This window comes from Chlorocebus sabaeus, chromosome 24, assembly GCF_047675955.1.
Source record: "Chlorocebus sabaeus isolate Y175 chromosome 24, mChlSab1.0.hap1, whole genome shotgun sequence".
Lineage (NCBI taxonomy): Eukaryota > Metazoa > Chordata > Mammalia > Primates > Cercopithecidae > Chlorocebus > Chlorocebus sabaeus.
Window position 1 is genome coordinate 50028659 of NC_132927.1, and position 26159 is coordinate 50054817.

Below are 26159 nucleotides of genomic sequence, written 5' to 3' on the forward strand. Positions count from 1 at the left end.
CTTGCTATGTTGCCCAGGCTGGTCTCCAACTCCTAGGCTTAAGCGCTCCTCTCATCTGGCCTCCCAAAGTACTGGAATTAGAGGCAGTGAGCCACCATGCCTGGCCATAGGCATTTTTATTTGCGGTTTGGCAGTTATGGGGCTTAATATTCATAAGTATGCATACTAAACCATTTGAGAATTCTTCTGAGAAGCTTTTCAGAGAATTTGAAATTCAAGAGATTATTTTGTGAAATTATTTTTATTATGGCACACTTCATAGTATCTCAGAGTTTCTCAGGTTTTTCTTTTTTCTGAGATGAAGTTTTGCTCTTGTCACCCAGGCTGGAGTGCAATGGTGCAATCTCGGCTCACCACAACCTCTGCCTCCCGGGTTCAAGCGATTCTCCTGTCTCAGCCTCCCAAGTAACTGGGATTACAACCACCCGCCACCACACCCAGCTAATTTTTGTATTTTTAGTAGAGACAGAGTTTCACCATGTTGGCCAGGATGGTCTCGAACTCCTGACCTCTGGTGACCCACCTGCCTTGACCTCCCAAAGTGCTGGGATTACAAGCGTGAGCCACAGTGCCCGGCCAGGAAAATATTTTCATGTAGAATTTTAGCAATTTTTTGAGAATAACTAGTAATAATTTTCTTTTTCATTTTAGGTACTCCAGTAATTAAAGGGGATGAGGAAGAAGATAACTAATGCCACGCTTTCCACTGTGTGTTAACTTATTTAAATGTCATAAGAACAATAGATAAATTTTATATAATTGTCTATTTTAAAGATTCTGTATCGGACAAAAGTTTCTTAAGATAAAACAGATCACTCATTCTCATCTTCCCCCCCCCCCCAACTTATTCAGTGTTTCTTCCCAAAACTGGTAACGCCAACCTTATATATCCTATTCCTCTTTTTAGAAACCACAAATTTTCAATTTTTGTCTTCAGTCTCAGTTATATACTATGTAGCCCCATCTACTAAAACAAAACCTTTGTAGACCAGTCATTTTTAATAACAAAGGAACAAATGTTTTTTTCAGTTTGTTCATTTTTTTTAGGTTAGACATTTTAAAAGATATACATTTGAAAATTTAGAACGTTTTTCCTGAAGGTCTGTCTCTGTACAATTCAGAAGCACAAATATATCATGCCTTTAGCTCAGAAGGTAGTATGGTGATGGGAAGGGTTCCTCTTAGAAATACAGCAGGTCTGGAACCAAGACTCCAAAGTTCCATTGGAAAAGATATGTGAAAAAAGGAAAAAGTGGGATCTCAGAGACCTTCTAGTCTATATTATACTTACTTGTTTTTCCAAAAATGTGTACATCATCAACTGGAATTTAGGTTGTTTTATATGCATAGCCACTTGAGTCATTGTGTGCAGTCAGTCGTTCTGTGATCTAAGTCAGTGATTAAAATGACTGTCATGATCATGTCTTTGACTGATAATGTGGCCATGTTACTCATGTGGACCTGGCCTTAAGCACACATTTTGGTTTTATAGTTCCTTATGTGTTTAAAGCATTAGTTATATTTGAATTCCTAGCCTAAATGCTAGCCATTGATGTATGTCAAAATTTACCCTAATGATTTGGTCTGGTGACCTTCAGTGTTGGGAAAAGTGACTATCATGGTTATAAGTAAGGGTATAATGAAACTTAGTATTTCAAAATCTATTTTTTGAGAAGTTCTAAGTTAAACAGCTCTTAAAATGTATTATGTACGTGGTTGTGGAAGGAAGAGAGATGTTTCATTATGAGATCCCAGGCAAATGGCAATATGTTTGAGGATTGTCTCCTACATAAAACAGTGTAGGCAATATAACCTCAAAATTGCAAAGCAATAGTTAGATGCGGAGGTTAGACTTTATCATGTAAACAAAAAATCTTTCAGGAAAATGTAAGACATTGTAGTCAGTAAGCAGATGAAGTCATAAGAGGCCATGGCTGAATCACTGTTAGATTGCAGAAAAGAAGTCAGGGGCCCTCTGCCAAATTGTGCCTAATGTCCCTCAGAGACTGTTGATTGTTGTTTCCCCATCTACTTGTGTGATTTTACTTGCATAAAATCACAGTGAAAGAGGGGAAAATCATCTTTAAAAAGTGATTGCATAAGTAGTCCTGGGTTTCAGAAGATTACAGCTATCATTTATATAGGAATTACTTGATTTTTCTAAGTCACTCTGATCAAAAGGGACCACTGCTTTGACAATCAATTCTAAATACAAACAAAAGAGGCCAGGTGCGGTGGCTCACGCCTGTCATCCCAGCACTTTGGGAGGCTGAGGCAGGTGGATCATCTGAGGTCAGGAGTTCAAGACCAGCCTGACCAACATGGCGAAACCCCATCTCTACTAAAAATACAAAATTAGCCGGGTGTGGTGGTGGGCGCCTGTAGTCCCAACTACTTGGGAGGCTGAGGCAGGAGAATCATTTGAACCAGGGAGGTGGAGGTTGCAGTAAGCCGAGATTGTGCCACTGCGTTCCAGCCTAGCAACAGAGCGAGACTCCGTATCAAAAACAAACAAACAAACAAGAGGAAAACTTGGTCTAACACCCTTTTAGTTTTCTTTTCTTTTCAGTCTGATAGAAAGAAACCTTATTCTACTCTAGCTGGTTCATGCATTCAAAGCCTTTGGACATTTCTTTTATGAACTGTAGGCAATGAGCCTTCATTCTCCTTGGTGATGTTTAAGTTCCATAAACTGAGAGGGAAGATGATCTTAAAATTTGCACTTCCTCCAGTAGGCAAGCTTGAAGCCATGTTGATATGGATATGTTTTCTAAAAGTAACCCTGGAAGTGAATATAATAGGAAGTAAATGATTTCATATTGAATTTATTTGTAAAATGACTTAGAGTTTTGCTGTTTGTTTTTTCTGAATTCTGCAATGTAGAAACTGGTTTTCTTTTTCCTTGTTTCTCAATGACTGTTAATTACAGGTAGTTCTCAGAGAAATGTAAGATACTTCTCTCTGTCCATTTCATGCAAAATTCATATTCACTATCATTCAACAAATCTTTAAATTACTTCTATGCATCCCTGTTCATGGAACCCATGCCATTAGAAAATGGCAGTTGGGATGTATGAAGAAATGTAGGATATTTTCTCAAATCATTCCCTAAATTATCCTTTACTGCTGCAAATTTAGCTGATATAAATGCCTTTGGTTTATGCCTCTTGGATCATATATTTGACCTACGTGGAATAGATTCTCTCTGTGCTTCCAGTTTATTAAGCCATTTTAGTGGATCATTTAAATTTAAATTTTTTCTATTCTGATTTTTTTGTTTGTTTGTTTTTTAAACAGAGTCTCAATCCTGAGTAGCTGGGACCACAGTCACATGCCATCATGCCCAGCCTATTTTGTATTTTTAGTGGAGATGGGGTTTCACCATGTTGGCCAGGCTTGTCTTGAACTCTTAACTTCAGGTGACCTGCCCACATTGGTCTCCCAAAGTGCTGGGATTACAGGCATGAGCCAGTGCGCCTGGCCAAATTTCTTCTCTTCTTGTAAGTGATGGTAAAACTCTGGAATCAGTTCAGTATTTTAGTTTTTCACAGCAAATTTGATTTTAGTCTACCAAGGAGTTTAACTTTTCTGTGTTCCCTAACTCTAAGATTAGGGCTGTATTACCCAGACAGGCCTTTAAAGGTTTCTGTGTTCTCTGTTAATAAGAATTTGTTCCTTTAAAGCAGAGGATCAACCTTGGAACTATTAACATTTTGGGATTGATAATTCATTGTTGTTGGGAGCTGTCCTGTGTACTTACGATGTTCAGCTGCATCCCTGGCCTCTACCCACTAGATTCCAGTATACTCTCCTCAGCCATGACAACAAAGATATCTCCAGACATTGCCATCTGTCCCTTGGGAGACAGATGTTCCCACCCAGTAGGAGGGTGGGAACAAATTCTCCCTTAGTTGTGCTTTTTATACCAATATCACCTGTGTCCAGGGTCCATTTATTTTCAGTCTGTAGCCATGTGCCACTTGAATTGTTATATGAGAGAAGGTGATGTATTCAATAATCATGGATGGAAAGAAATGGTCACTGGTATTTTCTTTTTTGTAATGCTCATTTTTGTTGTTGTTGTTGTTGTTGTTGTTGTTGTTGAGACGGAATCTCGCTCTGTCGGCTAGGCTGGAGTACAGTGGTACGATCTTGACTCACCGCAACCTCCGCCTCCCGGGTTCAAGCAATTCTTCTGCCTCAGCCTCCCAAGTAGCTGGGACTACAGGTGCCCGCCATCATACCTGGCTAATTTTTGTAATTTTAGTAGAGATAGCGTTTCACCATACTGGCCAGGCTGGTCTCAAACTCCTGACCTTGTGATCTGCCTGCCTCAGCCTCCCAAAGTGCTGGGATTACAGACGTGAGCCACTGCAACCGGCTGTAATGCTCATTTTCATAATTTTCATGTAATATTAGAAACTCAGGGCTGGAAGGTTCAACTTCTCTTTTTTGAAGCAGGGTCTCAACTTTTATTTCTAAGCATTCTTGCTTATATTAGGACAGTGATTATTAACCTACCTCTCTGTTTCTATCAACAGAAGCCAACTTTATGATAGATTCTGCTTTGTCTCTAAAGTTTAATATTTTGAGCGTACTTTAGAAAATAGGTCATCATTCTTTAAGCATCATTCATTGTCTAGTAATGCACATGATTTTGCAGACCATGGCAGTCATTAAATACAGAAAAATACTGTGTAAAATTTGATAATCTTGTAGGAAAGTTAGCTGATATAGACATCAATTTTGGGTGTGATCAGAAGAATGTCTGCTTAAGATGACTGGTCAATAACTTGGTATGGTTACTGGATTCATTCCACATATGGTGGTATAAGGCACTTAAATGTGTTTCCTGATTGGGCACTGTGGCCCATGCCTGTAATCCCAGCACTTTGGGAGGCCGTGGTGGGCAGATCACTTGAGGTCAGGAGTTCGAGACCAGCCTGGCTAACATGGTGAAACCCCGTGTCTACCAAAACTATAAAAAGTTAGCCGGGTGTGGTAGTGCATGCCTGTAATCCCAGCTACTCGGGAGGCTGAGGCAGGAGAATTGCTTGAACCCAGGAGGCAGAAGCTTCAGTGAGCCGAGATCATGTGACTGTACTCCAGCCTGGGCGACAGAGTGACTCTCCATCTCAAAAAGAAAAAAAAAAAAAAATGTGGTTCTTTTGTGGAAAGAGAAATTTGAACTTGAATAAGCACTTCTTTTGACACATTTTACCAGCGGTCAGAGCAGAATAAGGAAGAATAACAAATGAATCTTGACTGTTGACTTATTCTGAGAATTGGTGATGTGTGAAGAGAGTTGGAATCTTCTACCTGGGTTTTTCTCAGGGCTAAATGGAAAAGCACAGGGCCCAGAAAGGTTGAAGTTAATCATTCACTTAAAAGCATTAGGAGGAAGTGTCAAAGCATCAGTCATGAATAGATTGTGTCTCTCTGACTACAGTCAGACCATCAATTCACTAACATCTTATATACTGTAAGTGTTAGTAAAGGAAGAAAACTGCTAAATTGCATGTTACCCTTTACTAGAAATTCATTCCTTTGGCACAGATTTTCTTTATTTGGGGCTATTTGATGTATCTGTAAATAATGAAATATAAAAGCAAGATTCAGTGTAGCAGAGTTGGTGCTGCTTTTGACAAGGTAACTTGACCATATTTCCTTATCTTTGCTCTAACATGTGTCATATTGTTTTCTTTTTGTAAACCATAAAATGGGTGAACTTCCAAAAATCAAGGGTTATGTTTTAAAATCACGGAACTTTTAGAAATACCATATCTGTATCTCTATTCCTGCATTTTGTAAATCTGTAAAGGAAGAAAACTGAAAGGAAGAACTAGACTGAGTGTCTTACCTTTCTCTGGCCTAAGATAAACTGAGAAAACTTTTTACTTGATACTTGGAGAAGTCATTAACTGGATTCTAGTTAATTTCCCATATTGGGCAGTTTAGAGGAGACCCAGCCAACCAAATTATGATCTAGCAAATTTAACATGGGGGAGAGTAACATGGGGGAGAGTAAACTATTTTTCAGTAGATTTGCACTTTAAACTTATGAACTGGATGTTGGTGGAAAGGACTTCCATAGAGCAGATAGGTAAATATCTAGCCTGCACTTGGATGTTAGAGAATCAAACCTCACCCTTGCTCATTCTAAACCCACATGAGTAGTTACTGTCTTTTGACATAATCAGAGTCAGGATTTCCCTTTTTCCCTACTTGAGTCGTCTTCCACGTCTGTTACATCCAAGATCATCCCTCTGGGGGATGTATCAAGTAGTTCTCCTACTCAGAATAGAAGCTTTGCGAATTATCGTTCGCACCTCTAGATTTTAAATGAATCTAGTTGTCTAACATTATGTGGGTGGGAGGCTCTTTGCCTCTGTGATCAGTAGGGTACCTGCCTCGGAGGTGCTACTGCCTAGAGGGATCACTCCCATCAAAAGACTGGTGAGTTGGAAGCTAAGAGCACATGTGCATAGCCAGCTCCTCTCCCAGGCTGGCAGTTATGATTACGGGCATCATTCCAGAATCTTTGGCTTCTAGAACCAACTCCATTCTGAAGAACATTTTAACATCTATGAATACTTTGGTAATCTTTTATACACAGGAGTTTTGTAGCATGACTTTATGACTAAACTTATTGTGAATTAAGTTATTTAGAAATGTTGAGTTTCTGAATGTTATTTTGTGAAATGTTTTAAAATAGTAATAAATTGTGTTATTTTGTAAAAAAAAAAAAGTATATTTTTGGTACATGATTATTAGTTTTAGCTAATATAGAGCAATTATATAAACTTCTAGTGATATTCAGTCCAAAGAAATTCAGCCTTTGGATAACATATACCATGCAGTTTGTGTGGGGGGGTGTGTGTGTGCACGCATGCACGTGAGAGAGAGCGAAAGACAGAGGTGTTTTGTTTTGTTTTGTTTTGTTTTGTTTTGTTTTTTGAGACAAAGTCTCACTCTGTTGCCCAAGCTGGAGTGCAGCAGTGGCACGGTCTCAGCTCACTGCAACCTCTGCCTCCCGTGTTCAAGTGAGTCTCCTGCCTCAGCCTCCCGAGTAGCTGGGACTACAGGCATGCACCACCATGCCTGGCTAATTTTTGTATTTGTAGCAGAGACGAAGTTTCACCATGCTGGCCAGGCTGGTCTCAAACTCCTGACCTCGTGATGTGCCCACTGCGGCCTCCCAAAATGCTAGGATTACAGGCAAGAGCCACTGCACCCGGCCAGAGGCGTTCATTTCTTTAGCTAAATTTTTTTTTTTAGTAGTTTTTTTTCTCCCAGGCTTGTAACTCTTCCTCAGTTCTTTGGGCACTATTTCAAATTATTAGGCTCCTAGAAAGAGTACTTCCAGGGACAGCAAGTTACTATTGCACTTGACCATTCCTAGTCCTCACCTGATTACCAGAAGGTATGCAAGGTAAAGGTTAGCTGATAGGCCCTGAGTTGAGAAAAAGGAATCACCAAGCAATATCAGTAACGTTACACATTTTGCCAGCACATTTTCTGTGCTATCAGCTAAAATGTAATTTTGGTCACAAAATAGAGCTGTAGTGTAGTTTCTACTTCTTATTCCAGTTGTTTGATTATGAGGATACATTTCTTGCTGCTGTCCTCCACTAAACAGCAGACAAATTGTCAGGTGTAGTGGCTCATGCCTGTAATCCCAGTGCTTTGGGAGGCCAAGGCAGGAGTTTGAGACCAGCCTAGGAAACATCGTGAGACCCCATCTCTACCAAAAAAAAAAAAAAAATTAGTTCTGCCACCTGTGCTCCTAGCTACTGGGGAGGCTGAGGCAGGATTGCTTGAGCCCAGAAGTTTGAGGTTACAGTGAGCTATGATCATGTCACTGCAAGATCCTGTCCCTAAAAATGGAAAAACAAAGACAAATTTCAATTTCTGAGCTTATAAAAAGAAAGCCTTAATTCAGATCATAAATATCCCATTGTTATTTTTAGTTCATTGTTTCCTAGAACAAAGGATGGACATTTAGGATCCTGACATTGATTGATGTCATATATATGTAATGCATTGAATATATATGTATGCATGTAGATATATACAATTGTTTTATATAATTAAGAAGTCAGAATCCTAGGTAATAACTTCCCTCCTAAGAATGCAGCCAACTCTACATCTATGAAAAGAAGGTATATCCCTATGTTTAAGCTATAGAAGGATGTCCATAACATATTGGGCCAAAAAAAAAAAAAAAAAAAAACCACCAAACACACACCAAAAAAACAAAACAAAACAAAAAAACCCCAAAGAATCCTTATATACCTAATTTGTTTTTTTGTGCATCTGTGTGTGTGGTTTTTTGTTTTGTTTTGTTTTTTCGAGACAGGGTCTTGTTCTGTCACCCTAGGCTGGAGTGCAGTGGCATGTTCATAGATCACTGCAACCTTGAACTCCTGGGCTCAAGAAATCCTCCTGCATCAGCCTCCTAAATGGCCTGGCTAATTTTTAAATTTACTTATTTTTGTAGAGACAAGATCTCACTATTTTGCTCAGGCTGGTCTTGAACTCCTGTCTTTAAGCCATCCTCCCACCTCAGCATCCCAGGTATGAGCCACTGCATCTGGCCCATTTTTAAAAATCTATCATGTGAGCCCGTTGCGGTGGCTCAAGCCTGTAATCCCAGCACTTTTGGAGCACTTTTGAACCACGAGGTCAGGAGTTCGAGACCAGCCTGGCCTACATGGTGAAACCCTGTCTCTACTAAAAATACAAAAATTAGCCGGGTGTGGTGGCACACACCTGTAATCCCAGCTACTTGGGAGGCTGAGGCAGGAGGATCACTTGAGCCCAAGAGAGAGGTTGCAGTAAGCCAAGATTACGCCACTGCACTCCAGCCTGGGCGACACAACAAGACTCCGTCTCAAAAAAAAAAAGAAAAATGTAGTATGTGTGTATATGTGTGGAGTGGGAGTGTGTACATATATGTGGTGGCTCGTTGGTGTTTGGTGGTGGGAGTGTGTGTGGGTGTGAGGAGAAATGGGAATGTATGTTGGGGTTGGGAGAGTGGCATAGTGTACATGGAACGGGAGGAGGGTGTATGTTATCCTGGGAGTACTGAGGGGGAGATGACAGTGAATGTGTCCAGAGTGTGAGAGGTCGGCTGAGTGCGTGCCTGATGCTGGTGGGAATGGAGGGGAAAGTTATGTGAATGGTGGGTAGCGGGTGAAGACATGCCGAGTATTTGTGGTAGTTGAAGCTGAGCATATCTGTTGGGAACCAAGGCAAGTATGTGGAGATGTGTTTGTGACAGGAGGAAAGGGATGTACAGACATGAAGCGAATACGTGCACCGAAAAATCTGGAAGAACATACATTACCCCTTATAAACTTGTCGAATGGCTCAGCTATAATTTTAAAACCTTATTAGGGAAAAGCTCACTGAACACAATATTCATGTAATAACTTTAGATTCACTGAGGATCTCAAAAGATGGATTATCTTCAATCACTGAATCTTTGCAGCAAAATAAACATGTTTTAAAGCTGTATTTCCCTTTTTATATCTTCCTGCTATAAATGGCTGCTGTAAAATAAGCCTTCATTTTACACAGGTGTGATGAATTATAGTTATTTCTTCAGTGAAACAAAATGTTTAGCTGAAAAGTGATCTTAAGAGAAAAACATTGCCAGATAACCTCCTGAACCCCATTTCAAGATTTTCTAAAAAAAATTTGAGAAACAGGGTCTCACTTTATCACCAGGTTGGAGTGCGGTGGGGCGATCATGGCGCACTGCAGCCTCAACCTCCTGAGCTCAAGCAATCTCCCACCTCAGTTGCCTGAGCTGCTGGGACCACAGGCGTGTGCCACCATGCCTGGCTAATTTTAAAAAATGTGTGTGGAGATTGGGTCTATGTTGCCCAGGCTGGTCTCAAAATCTTGGCTTCAGGCAATCCTCCCTAAGTGCTGGGATTACAAGTGTGAGCCACCATATTTGGTCTCTAAATTTTTTTTTTTTTTTGAGACAGGAGTCTCACTCTGTTGCCCAGGCTGCGGTGCAGTGGCGCAATCTCGGCTCACTGCAACCTCCGCCTCCCAGAGTGATTCTCCTGACTCAGCTTCCCAAGTAGCCGGAATTAAAGGCACCCACCACCACACCCGGCTAATTTTTGTTTTTTTTTTTTTTTTTTTTTGAGACGGAGTCTCGCTCTGTCGCCCAGGCTGGAGTGCAGTGGCGCGATCTCAGCTCACTGCAAGCTCCGCCTCCCGGGTTCACGCCATTCTCCTGCCTCAGCCTCCCGAGTAGGTGGGACTACAGGCGCCCGCCACCTCGCCCGGCTAGTTTTTTGTATTTTTTTGGTAGAGACGGGGTTTCAGGTGTTAGCCAGGATGGTCTCGATCTCCTGACCTCGTGATCCGCCCGTCTCGGCCTCCTTAGTAGAAAAAACGAGATGGCTCACGCCTGTAATCCCAGCACTTTGGGAAGCCGAGGCAGGTGGATCACTTGAGGTCAGGCGTTCCAGACCAGCCTGACCAACGTGGTGAAACCCATCTCTACTAAAAAAAATACGAAATTAGCTAGGTGTGGTGGCGCATGCCTGTAATCCCAGCTACTCAGGAGGCTGAGGCAGGAGAATCACTTGAATCCGGGAGGTAGACGTTGCAGTGCGCTGAGATCGCTCCACTGCACTCCAGCCTGGGCAACAGAGCAAGACCCTCTCTGCCCTTAATAAAAATAAAAAATTTTAAAAATTTAAAAATAAACCAAAAAAATGTTAAGATGACAGCAAGAGGGGAAGGAAAAAAAAAGGACTTGCCATTTAAATTCACATAGTATCATACAAAGCTTAAGAGTAAAATAAATGGTTTAATGACAAAGTCTTCATAAGAAAAAAGGACAGGGTTTACTTAGGCTAAAAATGTTTATACATGCCAGAAAAATGAGAAGACAACAGAATTTTTAAAATATTTTAATTTGTATATATAACTTCAAATTTAGAACACTCAGTATGAACAAAAACTATTCTCTGACAAAGATCTGAAATGGGGAAGTGAATTACTGTACAGGTGCATATCAACCTCTCCATGCAATTTACATCTGTATCTTATGCAATGAGAAACTGGTTTACACAGCTCCGTAACTGCAGTATTTTTTTAACACCCCATTTTGCAGTCTCAGAATACTTTTCAATTAAACTGATCGACATGTTTAAAGATGAGAAATATGATCTTTGCATTGTAAAGTTGAGTAATAGCTAATAAATGCACATTTCCTTCCAACTATAAATCTGGAACTATTTATGGTAAACAAAAATCTATCTGCCCTATCAGTAATCTAATAGTTCATACTTTTACTGAACACTTCCTGTGAGCCAGGCCCCGTAGGAAACATCTGAACATGCAATTTCACATTCAGTGTGGAATAGGAAGTGTCAGAGCTTCGTGTGTTTTTCACAACTGATTATGATGTCCATGATGACAGCGTGCACTAAGCGCTGTGTCCAACCAACCCTTTACCTGGCACTTTAGCCAGCAAGACCCACTTGCATTGCAGCAGCTCACGGTGCTCGCTTGCACAATTTTAGAATGTTACATGAATACTCAGGCCTGACTAACCTTCCCCTCCAAAAAAAAAACAACAAAACTGAACAGGGCTAAGCCTTTACTACTCAAGAGACACATCTGTAAGACCCCACAGGGACAAGAAAACTAGCTGTGATCTAGGTCTGCACTAAAGCTGCCTTTTCTGGCACTCAGAAGTGCCCTTCCAGGCCTAACTGCAGAAGGGTGGCCTCAGCCTCCTCCTCCTCCTCCTTGGCTTCCTCCTCACGGATCTGCACCAGCAACTGAAAGAGGTTTGGGGCCGGCCCTTCCCCAGCCCCGGTAAGCCACAGCTGCCTTCGGATGGCCCCGCTGTGGTTGGCCCCAGCAATGACCTGCTCTAGGCGGGCCTGGTTCACGTTATCTTTATCAATGGCCCCCTTCTCTACCACCTTCTGTAGCAGAGGCTCCAGACGAATGACATAAGCAGACAATTTTTCTCCCGGGTTCTGATAAGTGTTCAGAAATTTGATCTGGGCATCCCTAGAGCTCTCAACGCTCCCGAACACCTGCTCAAGCGCCTTCAGGCATTCGGCAGTGGTTATCGCGGGGTTGTTGGACTTGAGGATGCGAATGACATCAGCGGCAGGGCCTCTAAGACTCTCCATCAACCGCCGCCTCTTTTCTACATCGGACACCTGCCACTCCTCTAGGACCTCATTAGTGTGCTCCAGCCAGGGATCAAAGGTTTCCTCCCCAGGCCCTGGGATGTCCCTCCCCGAGAAAAGTGTCAGCCTCTTGTACCATATGGACTCAACAAGAGGCTGAATAACATTATCCAAAATATAGTTTAGCATCTCTGCTGGCATCTCTGGGCCCGGGGTCGGAGTAGGGTTCTGAAACCCAAGGACACGGGCAACATCTTGCACGGTCCACCCCTCTCTAGCTAGGAAGAGGTGCAATCTTTCTAAAAATTCAGCATCAGAAGTTGGGGGCTTAAACAACACTTTCCAGACCCCTCCTTTGCCCGGCATCTCCCTGGGGATCGCGGCGTAATCGACAGCGCCAGTGAGCTCTAATAAGGCTGCTTTCGCATTTTCTTCCCTCCAGAACATTCTCCCAAGCATTCGGTAGGGAACCTGGGGCATCGCTGCCTGGAGGGTCTCTTCGATTTCAGCCTCATCACAGTTCACTGGGATGCCCCAGACCAACAGAGCTCTCTGGGAGTTCACATCCATCCCCCGGCACCAGTCTTCCAACAGTGTCATCGCCATTTTCTCAACTATCAAGACGCCAATTCTACCAACAGACTGTGGCTCACCGTACTCCTGGCCTTAAAACAATACCAGACACTCCCACCAAGTAGGCCCGAGGGAGGTAGGCTTCATGCATTCACGACTAACAAGACACAGAGTCCTGATCTCGCCCTTCTCTGCCCCCCAGTCAGTCCGTAGGTGCACTTGGAGCTGAGCTCGGGGACGCTGAGGCAGTCACGCGGCCGTCGCCATCTTGCGTCTGGGTCCGGGTCCGGTCGGGTCGGGTCCGCCCGGGTCCGCCGCCTGCAGCCGGACTGTCACGTCGTCGTGCAGCGGGCAAGGAGCGAGTGCGGGCGGCGAAGGCAGGCGCGCTGGGCCGAAAGCAGCCGGGATGTGGTCGCGGGGCGTGGCCGCCGGGCGCTCGCTGCGGCTCCCGGAGAGGATCGGGCGTTCGCGGTCGCAGCCTGGTTTTCCCGCGGGCGAGGAGCGGCCGTTTGGGAGACTAGCCAGAGACTGTGCCGAAGTCGCGGCGGCTGCGGGCCAGCGGAGAGCGGCTTCTTGGAGGGCGCGGGGACTCCTCTTGGCGGGCGCGGGAACTCCTCTGGGCGGGCGGCGAGGACGGCCGAGGACCAGAAACGAAGGCAGCAGAGGAGCAGGAAAGCCGGAGAAGTGACGCTGGAAACAGCACACGCAAGGGTGGGCAGCGGCGGTCGCGGCGGTCGCGGCGGCCTGCAGCGGCTCAGGCGCTGCGCGGCTGCCCCAGCGTCGAGTCCTACCCGCAACCCGCTGCGACGTTACTGCTGCAGTGGAGGATGGGGCCAGCCCGCGAGCGGCGTCAGCCCCGCCCCGTCCCGCCCCCGCGGCGGAGCCGCTCGGGCGTCGCCATGGCAACAATGTCCCAGCTGGCGCGAATCACGCCAGCTCCGGCGGCCCGCGGGGGTCGAGCGGTTGCCATGGTGCCAGCGAGGGGCTCGGGCATTTGTTTCTCTAATGGCGCATTTCCTTTTTCATAATTTTCCATTTTAACAGCAAACAAATACTGCTAAGCACCGTGTTTTAAAAATAATAACCCAATCCTGGAGTGGATTTAAGATGGTATTGTTGGAAATGATGGCATCCCTCATGGTGGACTTGTCTACTCGGGTTGCTCAGCCAGTCCACCCTGCACGTGAAAATACTCTCCTCAGAACCCTGGCTTCCCGTTACCCCTGACCACACTGTGCACCCTGCATATTTTATCCCAATGAAGCCAAAATGTCGGAGTGCGCCATTTATTTGTGTGAGATACTGAGTTTAGACTTTTTCTTGTCTAAACTTTTGTAAACATCTGTTTGTCTGTGTCTACTGAGTCATCTTTTAGCCAGGCAAACATTAGTGTGTTATTTTCCTTTTCCTGGCTGGCATCGACAATAGGCTGCTAAAAGAGAATCCTTATGGCTCAAAAATGTCGAGTAATCTCCCTGCAAGCAAGACAAGGCCCACTTACATCAACCCCAGATGGTGAAAATCCCAAGAGAACATAGCATTCAACTCTGAATTTTTAAAACCTTATTTAATAAAAGGTTTAAAGATACAGAAGAACATTCAAAAGTAAATAAGTTACATAGGTACATTACAATCACATCAGCAAGATTCTTTAGTGTATTAATTTTTTCTTATAAAAAGCACACAAAAAATAAAATCTTCAGTCTCTATCACAACTGTACAGCAAAAGAGGTAATATTTATATATATGTACACTATTTTAATATGTAACAGTCTTTTTAAAAAAGGGTGCCACAGGCAGCAAACACACAAAAGGCAGTGTCTGATCATTTTTGTTTCAAAATAAAAGGAATATACTTATTTATATGCTATTAAAATATTTGTACAATAATTACAGACTGTCAAGGCTGTTCCTGTGCTCTGTCCCCTCCAACAAGGCCTTCAACTTAGAGACAAATGAGGAAAAAGTGAAACAGCTGCAAATTGTTAGAGGCAAATATTAACATAGCAAAATGTGGGGAGGACACAATTGTTTTATAAAAATATCCCTACTTCCTGTAAACCTATGGAGTTAGGCTTGCCAGTCTGATAATAAATACCGTTCCAGAAAAGCGAGCCCCAGTGAAAACAACTGAACAGCTGAGGCTTGAGTATGTGTTGTATTCCTCCTTCATCTTAACATCTGGCACATGAGAAGAAAGAGGTTAGGTCACTGAGGCAGTTAAATATAGGCGATCCCTTTAGACATAAGCAGCAAAAGACCTTGGTGCCAGGAGTGGAAGGGGGCGCGGCAGAAGGGGTGGTATGTACCTTAGCTGTGAGGGGGGCTGCTGAAGGCATGGAGGACAGTAATGATGGCTCTGCCTCCTTGGATGGGTGGAGACCTCAGAAATGGTCTGCAGCACAGGCACTAGGTCAGTTTCCCGCCCTTAGCTGAATGCAGATGGATGCTAGGAGATGGATATGGTGAGATGGTGTGGGGAGGATGTTAAGAAAGCTGGAGGTGTTTATCACTTCTCAGAGCTCTGAATATAGGGAAAAAACAACAAAAGACAAGCCCAGGGAGAAAGCACCATTAAGGATATACCTATGCCAGCTTCCATAGCTGCACCTACTTTATTGGCAGGTCACTTGCCACAATTGCATCTACCCTCTAAACTTTTTAATTTTCACACTGTATCCAAGACATGAATGCATCCTGGAGCATGGACCATCCTAAAATACGGTGTCTGGCGGGATTAATGCAGAGAGGTACCATCTTGATTTTCCCCAGTTACATTCACTGGGTCTGGTCACTGTAAGCTTAGAAGAGTAGAATCACTTTCTTGTTTAAACATTTACGGCCGGGCGCGGTGGTTCACGCCTGTAATGCCAGCACTTTGGGAGGCCAAGGCGAGTGGATCACCTAAGGTCAGGAGTTCAAGACCAGCCTGGCCAACATGGCAAAACCCCGTCTCTACTAAAAAAAAAAATACAAAAATATTAGCTGGGTGTGGTGGTGTGTGCCTGTAATCCCAGCTACTCAGGAGGCTGAGGCAGAAGAATCCGTTAACCCGAGAGGCGGAGGTTGCAGTGAGCCGAGATCGCACCACTGCACTCCAGGCTTGGGCGACAGAATGAGACTCTGTCGCAAAAAAAAAATATTTTTTTCCAAGTACAAGATGTTACCACTGAACAAAAGGGTCTCCTGAATGATGGAGGTTTCTGTTACCCTATGTCCATAAAGGGGACTGAAACCAAATATGGTTTGAATAGAAAAAACCTTGGGAAACATAAGTAGCACTTTGGGGCTAAGCTGCGAAGGCACTCGTATTATACAAGTAATTTCGAAGAAAGCCTAAATTTGCTACCCCCCTGCTTCTACAGGGTATACCAGATTTTTGCTGTCTTGGGATACTGAGCTCATGGAAACCTGTGGAGGAAACTAACCGGGAAGTTGGGGATCTAGGTAGTCATCCAAGAGTCTGGAGGGAGAAGAAATTTGTTACTTTCACAGCCGGGGTCCTGTAGAACCACACTAATGTATAAATGGATGCTGAAAAATACCTGACAGTGCACAGTTTCAAAACAAAACTCCCTCTCCACTCCCAGTTACTGACATGATGCTTCTTGGCTATCTCGTAAGGAGTAGCAGTATGAATACTTTCTGGCTCCTTCCTAATACATTGACCTGTCATACGCGCATTCACTTAGAATTTCTTTTGCACAACTCAGTTGAGTAAGATCAGAAAAATAGCTGAGCCCCGCTCTAGCCCCGCTATGGGACTGGAAGTGAAGGGGCCTCCAGAACCTCCTGGCCCTTTCACTTCACCCATGCCAAATATGGCTTCTTCAAACCAAAATCCAGGCCCCATAAACCAAATTAGAATCCTGGCCTGTTGCCAATTCCCTCAGGCAAAGCACAGCCAGAGAAGGGGCAGGAAGAACTGCCTTTGATCTCCCTTGCTCTGTGTGGCTTTGGTGACACCCTCCACCTTCCCACCCTCTTCCAGTGTTGCTATCATTCCTATCGGCAAGAGCTTCCAGAGCAACCAGGTGAGGGACCTTAGGGCCTTGGGAATTCGGGGGGGGGATGGGGGATGTCAAGATGCCTCGTTTTGGGATAAATGCACTTGGGCCTCTGAAAAGCAGGAGGCCCCTGGTCCCTGAGAGGATGTTAAAAATTAAATACTAAGAATAAATAAATAGCTCCCAAATGACACGAGTCAAGGAATGAAGGCTCCTGTCCAATCGAGTTAGGAGACCTCTCCCTCCTAGAGAAGGATCCAGAAATCTCCAGCGTGCAGGCCTGGGGGCTGGGTTGTGGATATCGACACTGGGTGGGGTGCGGTGGGGTTAGGTGTAGCTGCTGAGGTCAGGGCAGAGGCAAGGACGCTGGCCCCCAGGAGGGGCAGGCTGAGCCTCTCTGGGACCTGCTCAAGGCGGACCTGCCCTTGGCAGCCTCCAGGACCCAAAGGTATTTGGCAAAAAGGTGGGAAGCAGAAAGAGCCAGGCTTGTCAAAAGCTCTCTCCGGACTAACTCTGCAGCTTCCAGCCTCTGCACAGCTCCCTTCCCTGCAGCAAGATGAGTGCTTTGGACAAGAACGTTAGCCCCTTCCCCAACGCCCAGAAAACTTTGTAGGCCCAGCAGCGCCGCCAGCAAGCAGCAAAGGGAGAGTACCTGTCGCGGCCTCCCTCCCAAAGAGGAGGTGGCCACTCAGGGCACGGTCACGGGAGCAGCTCAGGCAGGACTGGAGACTGCAGGGACAGCACAGGTGTCAGGCTGCGCCCCTTCTCAGAGAAGCCCCTCCGAGAGTCCCTTTTCTGGGGCTTGGGGCAGGGCCGTTGCAGCCTTCGAGGTCCTCTGGGGAGGAGGAAAGCTGCTCCAAAGTGGGTGAGCTTGTGCTTGGCCGGCCACGATGGCTTTCTGGAGGCCGAGGGGAGGAGGGGGAGGTAAAGAGGAGGGAAGAGACTGCGGGGCAGCAGAGCAGCAGAAGTCGGAGTGTGAGAGGCAGTGGAGCCCCTCCTGAGGGGAACGGGACTCTCCCGGTTCAGGAAAGCACGAGGACAACTTCCGACAGACCAAATGCAAAGAGAACTGGATCCTGGAGCCCTGAACGCTGCTCCCGGGGCCTTCATAAGTAAAAGAGCCGTTTATTTCATTGTCTCATTTGTTTCGCAGGGAAAAATCCCTGCGATCCTCTCCTCACTCCCTCTTGAGATGCCAGGGTGTCTGCGGGCGCTGGCGGCGGTGCGGGAAGGGCCGGGGTCCAGGACTGGGCCAGCCTGGCTCCCGCGTTCAGCCCTTGTCGCCCGCGCCCGCGCCGCTCTCCTCCCGCAGAGCCTGCTGGTGGGCGGCGGCGGCGGCGGCCTCCTTCTCCTTTAGCCTCAGCGCTGCAGCCTTCTTCTCCTGCTCTGCGTGGCTCTTCATGTGCGCACTGCGGCTCTTCACCTTGTAAAACACCCTGCGGCCGGGCAGGGGTTGATCAGGACAGCCCTGGCCCACCCCGGGGCTCCCAGCGCGGGTGCGCGACAGACCCCAGCCTTCACCTTCACCTTCACCCCCGACGCGGCAGAGCCGGGGCTGGCCAGCTCGTATCATTTTCCGAAAGCTGCCATATGACGTCACAGCCCTAGAAACCCGCTGAGCCAATCAGAAACGAGGCGGACACCGCCTGTACCTCTTCCCCCTCCCCCCACCCCGGCCCCGCTCCCGCCGCGCACCAGCCCCCTGGCTCCCAGCGGGGACAGGGCTGGCCACCTTACCTGCCACATTTTTTACAGGGGAAAGTGTTCTCCTGATTCTGGGTCTTACTGAATGTCTCTGTTTTTTTCTTCTTCTCTGAAAAAGGTAGTGCCCTTCGTGACTTCCCTGTCCCTTCCCTTGGCTTCTCTGAGGCCTGACAACCGGCAGACCCAGGGGCGTTGGACTCGTGGCTCCGGAGGATGAGGATGTCATTGGCCTGAAGAAAATCAAACAAGGGGAGTTGAGTGATCCAAGCGAGCGCAGATCTGGAATTCTAGAATCGCAGGGAACCGGGGGCCTGAAAGGTCATATATACTCCTGCCAGTCACCTGGCATGCACTTGGGTCCTTCCAGGGATAGGACGACCATTGCCTCCTCCAACTCTGCGTCTCTGGTCAGCTCTATCGTTTACAAAGTTGCTGCTAGGGTAATTCTGTGGGGCAGCCCGAGCTGCTAGAGGCCTTGATGCGCCTGACAGGCGATCTTGGTGTCTGGGTTAATGAAGCACCTGTTGATGTTTTCTGTCATTTAGTCCGCTCATGCCCTGTTCTATAAATGAGATTCAGGCCCCTGTGATGGGTCAGGTGCTGGGGACAAAGAGGTTGACACAGGCATGCCTGCCCTCAGAGCTGAGGGTCTGGTGGAAGGGACAGATGCACAGGTAGCTAGTTCAGGACAGCGCAGTGCAGGGAAACCAGACGGCAAGAGCAGGGGTCAGAGTGCAGAGCAGAGGGAGCAGAGGGGGCCTTGGCTGGGGAAGCCCCGCGTGGCCATCAGAAGTGGAACCCTCATGGGAAAGTGTTCACAAAAGTCAGCAGAACTCTGTAGGGCGCTACACAGAGCACAGCTCTCGGTGCAGGTGGTCGAGGCTCAGAAGTGGGCACACAGCCGTGGGTTTACAGTTTATGGGAGTTCTGTAAGCATGAGTGTACTACACACATTCCTTTTTTTTTTTTTTTTTTTTGAGACGGAGTCTCACTCTGTCACCCAGGCTGGAATGCAGTGGCGCAATCTTGGCTCACTGCAACCTCCACCTCCTGGGTTCAAGCGATTCTCCTGCCTCAGCCTCTGGAGTAGCTGGGATTACAGGCGCCCACCACCATGCCCAGCTAATCTTTGTATTTTTAACAGAGATGAGTTTTCACCATGTTGGCCGGGCTGGTCTCGACTCCTGACCTCAGGTGATCCACCCACCTCAGCCTCCCAAAGTGCTGGGATTACAGGTGTGAGCCACTGCGCCAGGCCTACTACACACATTTCTAAAAAAAACGACTCTCAAACAGCAGCAGCTCTCCAATAAACCCCTTCCCCTCCCTACTGCTTTCTGGGAGAACTCTCCCTGGTAAGGAGCAACTATGGCCGGTAGTCTTGCTTCTTGGCCTGTGATATATGGTGGACAGAGCACTGCACTAGGAGTCCAAGGACCTGGGGCAAGTCACTTAGCATCTCTGAACTGCTTTCCCCCCATCTGCAGAGTAGAGGTTAACTCTGCAGTGTGAGGAATTAATGAGATAATGGAAATGAAAGCACTTTGCAGAGATCATGCCTGACGGCCTATGATTGTCATTCCCATGGTCTCAACTCAGTCTCATTCTTGTCAGGGACTCTGGCTCTCTTAGGGGAGCCCTGTCCAAGCTACAACCCACCAATGCTCCCTCAGTGACCCACAAACCTACTGGGTTTTCATAAAACCTTTTTCCCTCTGAATCTCAGATACAGAAGCAGTAGAGTATAAAAATTAATCGCAGACTCTAGATTCAGGCTGCCTACTAGCTGTGTTATCTTGGGCCTCAATTTCCCCATCTATAAAATGGGAATCACAGTAATACTACATAGGGTTGTGAGAATTAAATGAGTTAACAGCACAAAGTACTTCACACACTTCCTGCTATTATGATTATAATGAGGATCACAGTCCTGCTCTACCCTCCCTCCCATGTCCCCAGGCCCAGCTCCACCCTGCTTGCCCTGGGCTCAGCCCATGGCGGTCACACTCACCGACTCATTGGCCTGTAGTGTCTGCGTGGCTTTGACTGCCGCTGCCCGCCTGCTGCGCTCTCGCCCCTCTTCCTGCTCCTCCTTCTCCTGGATCTCTGGCACCTCCTCCTCCCCCTCCTTCCTGGGCTCCTTCACCTCCCTCTTGGGCTCCAGCCTCTCTCCACTTGGGGACTCTCTTCTGGGAAGAGGCCCCCTTGGGAACTTTTGGGAAGTCTATGGGGAACAAGAACAAGGGCAGTGAGCCTACAGCTCTGTCTCACTGCTGTAGCTCAGATTCTGACCTGGCAGAGGGGTCATGGCACAGTAGCCATGGAAACAGAAGACAGTCTCAAGCCCTGGGAGCACTTGAGAGAGAGCGAAGGGCAGGGAGGGTATATACCAGTCGCTCCCCATTGCCACCCATCCTCCTGGACACATGACCAGGAGGCATCCTTGGCAATGATGTGGTAAGCCAGGCAGGAGCCTTGAGTTCCAATTCCAAACTATCTTTGTAATGCTTTCTGTAGCTCTCCTACCTTCCTACCTGCAAAATGGGCAGCAAACCACTCCCTGTCTTACAGTAGCATGTCACCAAACATGGACTTGCAATCCCAAACATGATGCTAGGTGGATACATGGACACAGAATTAAGTAACATTCCCTTTTCAATTCTCTTTCAATCCTGATTATGCCAAGGACTCAGTCTCTGGTTGCTGCTAATGTGTCTTTTATACTTCTCTAGACTTAATAATCTCTTTAACAGAGCAAGGTCTGGCCTCAGTCTCAGCCTTGGCAGGTAACACAGTATCTAGCTAGAATTTAGTAACACTGGTTTTCACATACATTTTTACCAGTACCTTCTATTTATAGCACACAACCTTGGTTTTCTATTTATCACTGTGATATAAAGCTTCCCTTCTGAGTAAAAAATGAGTTGATTTAAAGGAAAATATTAAGTAATGGCACAAGTAGTATGTGAATATGACAAAAATTCTAATGGTAACACAAGGTAGGATGCAGATATAGCAGAAATCAAAAAGGTGATACAAGAATGACTGAGGTTTGAAAAACAGTGTTAGAGGTCTGCTATGCAGAGATAGGAAGACAATGCTGGTGTGAATCCTGTGAGAAAATTACCCTGTGTATCAACACAATGTATTATTACTATGACACCAGCAGTATAGAGAGGAGAACCCAGCAGTCCAGGGCTCCTTGTGACTGTCAGGGACACTGTCTTCCTCAACCTGCCCTCTGCAGGGTCCTGGAGAGCGTGAGCTCAGGCTCCCAGCTCAGGCCTGGCCCCAGACCCAGCCCAGGCTCTATGCATCTGAGGCTGGAAAAGGAGTCACCTTAATATCCACTTCAACCTCTTCCTGGGCCGACTTCTCATCGCTGGCATCCACATCCCCAAAGGTTAGAGTCCCATTGCGGCCGATTTTCACCTGCTTCTTGTAGGTGTAGTAGAACTCCACGCACTGGGCCACGGTCTTGGTCTGGATCTGGTTTGAAGTCAAAACTGAGGTCAGAACCCTCTGGTTTGGCTCATCAGCCTGGGGAGAATCCAGCCTTTCTCATCCCTGCATCTTTCCCTTAACTTCAAGCCAAAATGAAACCCAGCCAACCTAGGAAATACAAGCATTTTTCCAATGCCTGCTCTGCAACAAACCACTGATCAATCAACGCTTCAGCACTATTTAAAATAAGTAAATAAATAAAACAAGCTATAAAGGACAACATCAGAACCACCCGGGAGAATGCAATGTGGATTGCGTATCAGAGTCAAAAATACATTACTGTATTTTTTTTCTCTTTTTTTTGGAGACAGAGTCTCACTCTGTCACCCAGGCTGGAGTGCAGTGACACAATCTCGGCTCACTGCAACCTCCGCCTCCCAGGTTCAAATGATTCTCGTGCCTCAGCTTCCTGAGTAGCTGGGATTACAGGTGTGTGCCACCACACCTGGCTAGGGTTTTTTTTGTATTTTTAGTAGACATGGGGTTTCACCATGTTGGCCAGCCTGGTCTCAAACTCCTGGCCTCAAGTGATCCTCTGCCTCCCAAAGTGCTGGAATTATAGGCGTAAGCCATCTCGCCTGGCCTGAATTATTTTATCAGGTTAAATTTCTTGGGCGTGCTAATGGTACTGTGGTTTTGTAGAATATCTTGGTTTTTAGGAGATACGTGCTGAAAGCTTTTAGTCATGTGACAGGATGACTGTAACTTACTTTTAATGATTAGCTGAATCAGAGAACAAGAGAGCTGTATATGTGTGTGTCTATGTTTAGACATAGAGAAAGAGAAAGCAAATGTAGCCAATGTTAACGATTGCTAAATCTAAGTCGGGGTAGATGGGTGTTCATTCTACTGTTCTTTCCATTTTCCTGTAAGTCTGAAATTTTTCAAACTGAAAAGTTGAAGGAAAAGGTCTAGGCACCATCTGTATCCAAAGCCAGCCCTGACCTGGCAACAGAGACGCTTTTCACTAATCCAGGCAAAATTTCATTTCTCTCCAGGGAGCAGTGGCTGACAAGTGAGCATACAGAAATGACACAGTGTGCCCTGTCGGGGAAGGAACTCAAGGGAAACTCACAAGAAAGCCCTGGGAAACCTGAGGAGGAAGTGAAAGGCCTAAGTCTTCCTCTTGACTCTGCTACCACACAGCTATTTGAGCTTAGGCAAGTCACTCACTTTTCTATTTTCAGTTTTCTCATGTGTAAATAGCCAATGGGGTTAAGTAAGACTAGAAGATCTCCAGCGGCCTGCCTCTCAAGCTCTGAAATTCTAGCTCTCCCATTGCATAAATCTATTTGGACACTGGGTTTAGTTTTTGGGCGACTTTCCCACACGAAGAGGCTGTTTTCTCCGACACCACCCCACAGGCTCCCACATTGCTCAGCCACCGCTGGGCTGGGAGCTCCTGTCCCAGAGAGGTCAGGGGTCAGTGTGGGCCCTTTGTGTCTGAGGAGGAAACAGACATGTTTCATCTCACAGAAATGGTCAAGTCACACATGTATTAATTAGGCCGTTTACACATTTACTGTCAATTCTCTCTGACCCTTTGTTTGACTGACTAAAGGTCTGCTCATTTCATTAGGCATTAGGGGCGCCTCAGTGAATTTCACGGGCGTGTACTTCCCATCAGTATTGCCCAATCAGGGAACAGAGTGTTACTAAAACATAGCAAAGGACTCCTCACAACAGGGCCCTTGTAGGGGAATTCATCATCAGCACTTTGTCTAGTCCCCAGGGCTGTTCCCAATACAATCTACAATCCCAGGAGGAAAGGGCATGCTTTTTTTAAAAAACTTTTCCCTTGGCAGTCCACACAATCCTCTCTCCCCACGGCCCAGATTTTGTGAGACAGAGCTGGAAAGATGCAACTCCTTGGATTAGCAAAGCATCTGCTTTTCCAGAATAATATGGAGAGAGGACAAGATAAATCTAGGGAATGTGGGCTTGAACAGCTGAGTTACTGGAAGGCAACTCTTGGTCAAAGGAGGGCAGAGGCCCCCAGGTCAGTTATGCAGGCACTTGCTGGCTCTCAGTTCCCCTCACCCCAGGGGGCCCTCCCCCTGCACCTTCCCCTGGGGAATGGCTCACCTCTACTTGCCGCCCTCCTCCCCATCTTCCTCCTGCCTATTTTAAGTCTGATGCCCACTTAGGCCTCCTTCTGGATTGAGACCCCAGAGTTTGGCCACACCACCCTGAAGTGAGGAAAAGGTGCTTAGAACCAATAGAGAAAAGAGGCCTAATCTTTCTCTTTCTTGTATTGTTTAGGAAATTCTCTCTGAGGCTACTCAGTAGCATTGACCTGACTGCTTTTTAAGAGGGCTTGGTCACTGGCAGAGGGAGCCCCGAAGTCACACAGGTAGCTCCTGGCCCTCTTCTACCCCTGAAACAGAGCCCAGCTCACCAGCTTCTGCACCAGGAAGAAATCCTTCTTGTAGATGGCAATGCCTTTGTTGAACAGCTTCCTCTCGGCCATCTTCCACTGGTCAGAGCCTATGGGGCAAAGAGGCAGCCAGGGAGTGAGGTGGGCGGGGCCCTGGCCACTGTGGGGCCATTCTGACCAGCAAAAAAGTCTAAGGCCCATGGTCTCTGCAGGCATCAGAGCCGGCTCCTCGTCCCACTTCCACCACACACTAGTCATGTTGCTCACAGCCTCACTCCCTTGCTTGTGAAATGGAAACTAATATCGCCTAGCTCACCAGCTGTGGTGAGGACTAAGTAAGATAATGCATGTGAAACCCTTGGTGCTCTGCCTGGTGCAGATGAAATGTAGCACTAACATGGATGGAAAACATTGGCTGCTAGAATTATGTGACTCGGTCCATGTCCTTCTTAAAGTGCCCAGAACAGGACATACACTCCTGGGGCTAAGTTCCAGGTACCTGATGCCAATTTGGATGGCTCTCCTTGGGTTCCTGTCCCTGTGACCTGGGCTTTTTTGCCTGGATGGGCTCCCACCTGCCCACTCCCTTCTCCCCTCCCATCCAGGGCACAGGAAACCCCTGGAGAGCTACCCCAGCTTTGGTGGCAGTTCCCTCTCTCTGACTCTTGGGTTATCTACCCTCCTCCTCCTGCCCCGACCCAGGGCTGTGACTCAGCACTGAGCAGGGCCCCATGGATGCTGGGGACCTCTCAGGGCAACATGCCCGCCGCAGCCAGGCCTACCTGTGTAGTGATAAGTTGCCAGCGGATGGTTGTGGGGCCGCAGCGGCTTCTTCAGTAGCAGCTTATTCAGCGTTTCCTGGAGGGGAAGTGAGGGAAGGGTCAGGGCGCTGGCAGGGGTATCAGTGGTGGACAGAGCATTCTAGGCCCTGATAAAATCCTGAGTAGGGTGGGCACTTACTCTTGCCCCCCTTAACTGCTGAGAGATAAGGGGTTCGGTGGGGTGGTGAGATCACAGGGGGTGAGACTGCCCAGAAAACAGGCCTCAGGTCCTCTTAAGAGAGACCATGGCCCCAAGGGAGGCAGCACTGCTGGAGAAGGCTCTCAGCAACCATCCAGTGTGAGTCCACTGACCCAAAATCAGGGATGGGAATGGACGGGAGAATGCTGCACAGCAAAACCTGGGGGCTGAAACTAGGGCTCCCTCGGGTCAGGCCTCTACAGCCCCTTCCTTAGTCAGACCCTCCTACTGGCCTCAAATGTGCATGCCAGCAGGCCTAGCTCCTGAGCAGCAGACATGGATCCAAGCCAGCCCCCACTGAGGGGTCCTCCCTCTGCTGCGGGCGCCTTCTCACCAGGATGTCTCCTCTGGACTCGTGCAAACAGTGCAGGGCTAACTCCTGGTTGGTGCCAGCACCAGGGAAAATGCTGGAGCAGGCAGCTGTCAGCAGGTCTTCCACTGGATCCATAGGAGCATGAGGGGGGAGGGGAGGAAACCGCATTCAGCTCGGGGCTGGGCAGGCTGACGCCTGTGCCTGCCCTCACTGGCTGCCCCAGGCCCCTCCTCACCTTGCCTCTGCTTCTCCCGGCTGCTCTCTAGGTTCTCCCATGGCTGCCACACCAAGTCGGCCTTGTGGGGATCTGCAGCTGCCAGGGCACGGTCCCTGATCAAGGGGATTTCCGCCTGGAACCGGGAGCCCACGTTGATCCGTCTAGAGGAGTGAAAAGGGCAGGAGGTGAGGCCTCACCTTGCGGGGACAGAGAACTTGATGATCCCTCAGGGTGGGAAGAAGATGAGGGGGAGCCGGCAGAGCAA

The 26159-nt window shown here is 47.0% G+C and overlaps 3 protein-coding genes across 6 annotated transcripts in view; 1 reads left to right on the forward strand and 2 right to left on the reverse strand.

The window, feature by feature from the left end:
* Positions 1-6748, forward strand: part of DNAL1 (dynein axonemal light chain 1) — a 74601-nt gene extending 67853 nt beyond the window's left edge. The window contains exon 8 of the mRNA XM_007987225.3: positions 652-6748. Coding sequence (XP_007985416.1) covers positions 652-692 — 41 coding nt within the window. The 3' untranslated portion in view covers positions 693-6748. The remainder of the gene's footprint in view (positions 1-651) is intronic.
* Positions 6749-10924: 4176 nt separating this feature from the next.
* PNMA1 (PNMA family member 1) lies at positions 10925-12785 on the reverse strand. Its single transcript, XM_007987230.3, has one exon. It carries the CDS (start codon positions 12783-12785, stop codon positions 11724-11726), a length of 1062 nt encoding a protein of 353 aa, XP_007985421.1. The 3' UTR covers positions 10925-11723.
* Positions 12786-14300: 1515 nt separating this feature from the next.
* The window catches only part of MIDEAS (mitotic deacetylase associated SANT domain protein), a 76100-nt gene continuing 64241 nt past the window's right edge, over positions 14301-26159 (reverse strand). For 3 of the 4 annotated variants that reach the window (XM_037984690.2, XM_007987233.3, XM_007987234.3), the window contains exons 6-13: positions 25913-26055; positions 25699-25802; positions 25127-25202; positions 24366-24454; positions 21803-21952; positions 20475-20687; positions 18497-18693; positions 14301-18195 (exon numbers count right to left, since the gene is read on the reverse strand). In XM_037984690.2, coding sequence (XP_037840618.2) covers positions 18030-18195; positions 18497-18693; positions 20475-20687; positions 21803-21952; positions 24366-24454; positions 25127-25202; positions 25699-25802; positions 25913-26055 — 1138 coding nt within the window. In that variant the 3' untranslated portion in view covers positions 14301-18029. The remainder of the gene's footprint in view (positions 18196-18496; positions 18694-20474; positions 20688-21802; positions 21953-24365; positions 24455-25126; positions 25203-25698; positions 25803-25912; positions 26056-26159) is intronic. The other variant, XM_073011140.1, reaches the window with a different exon arrangement.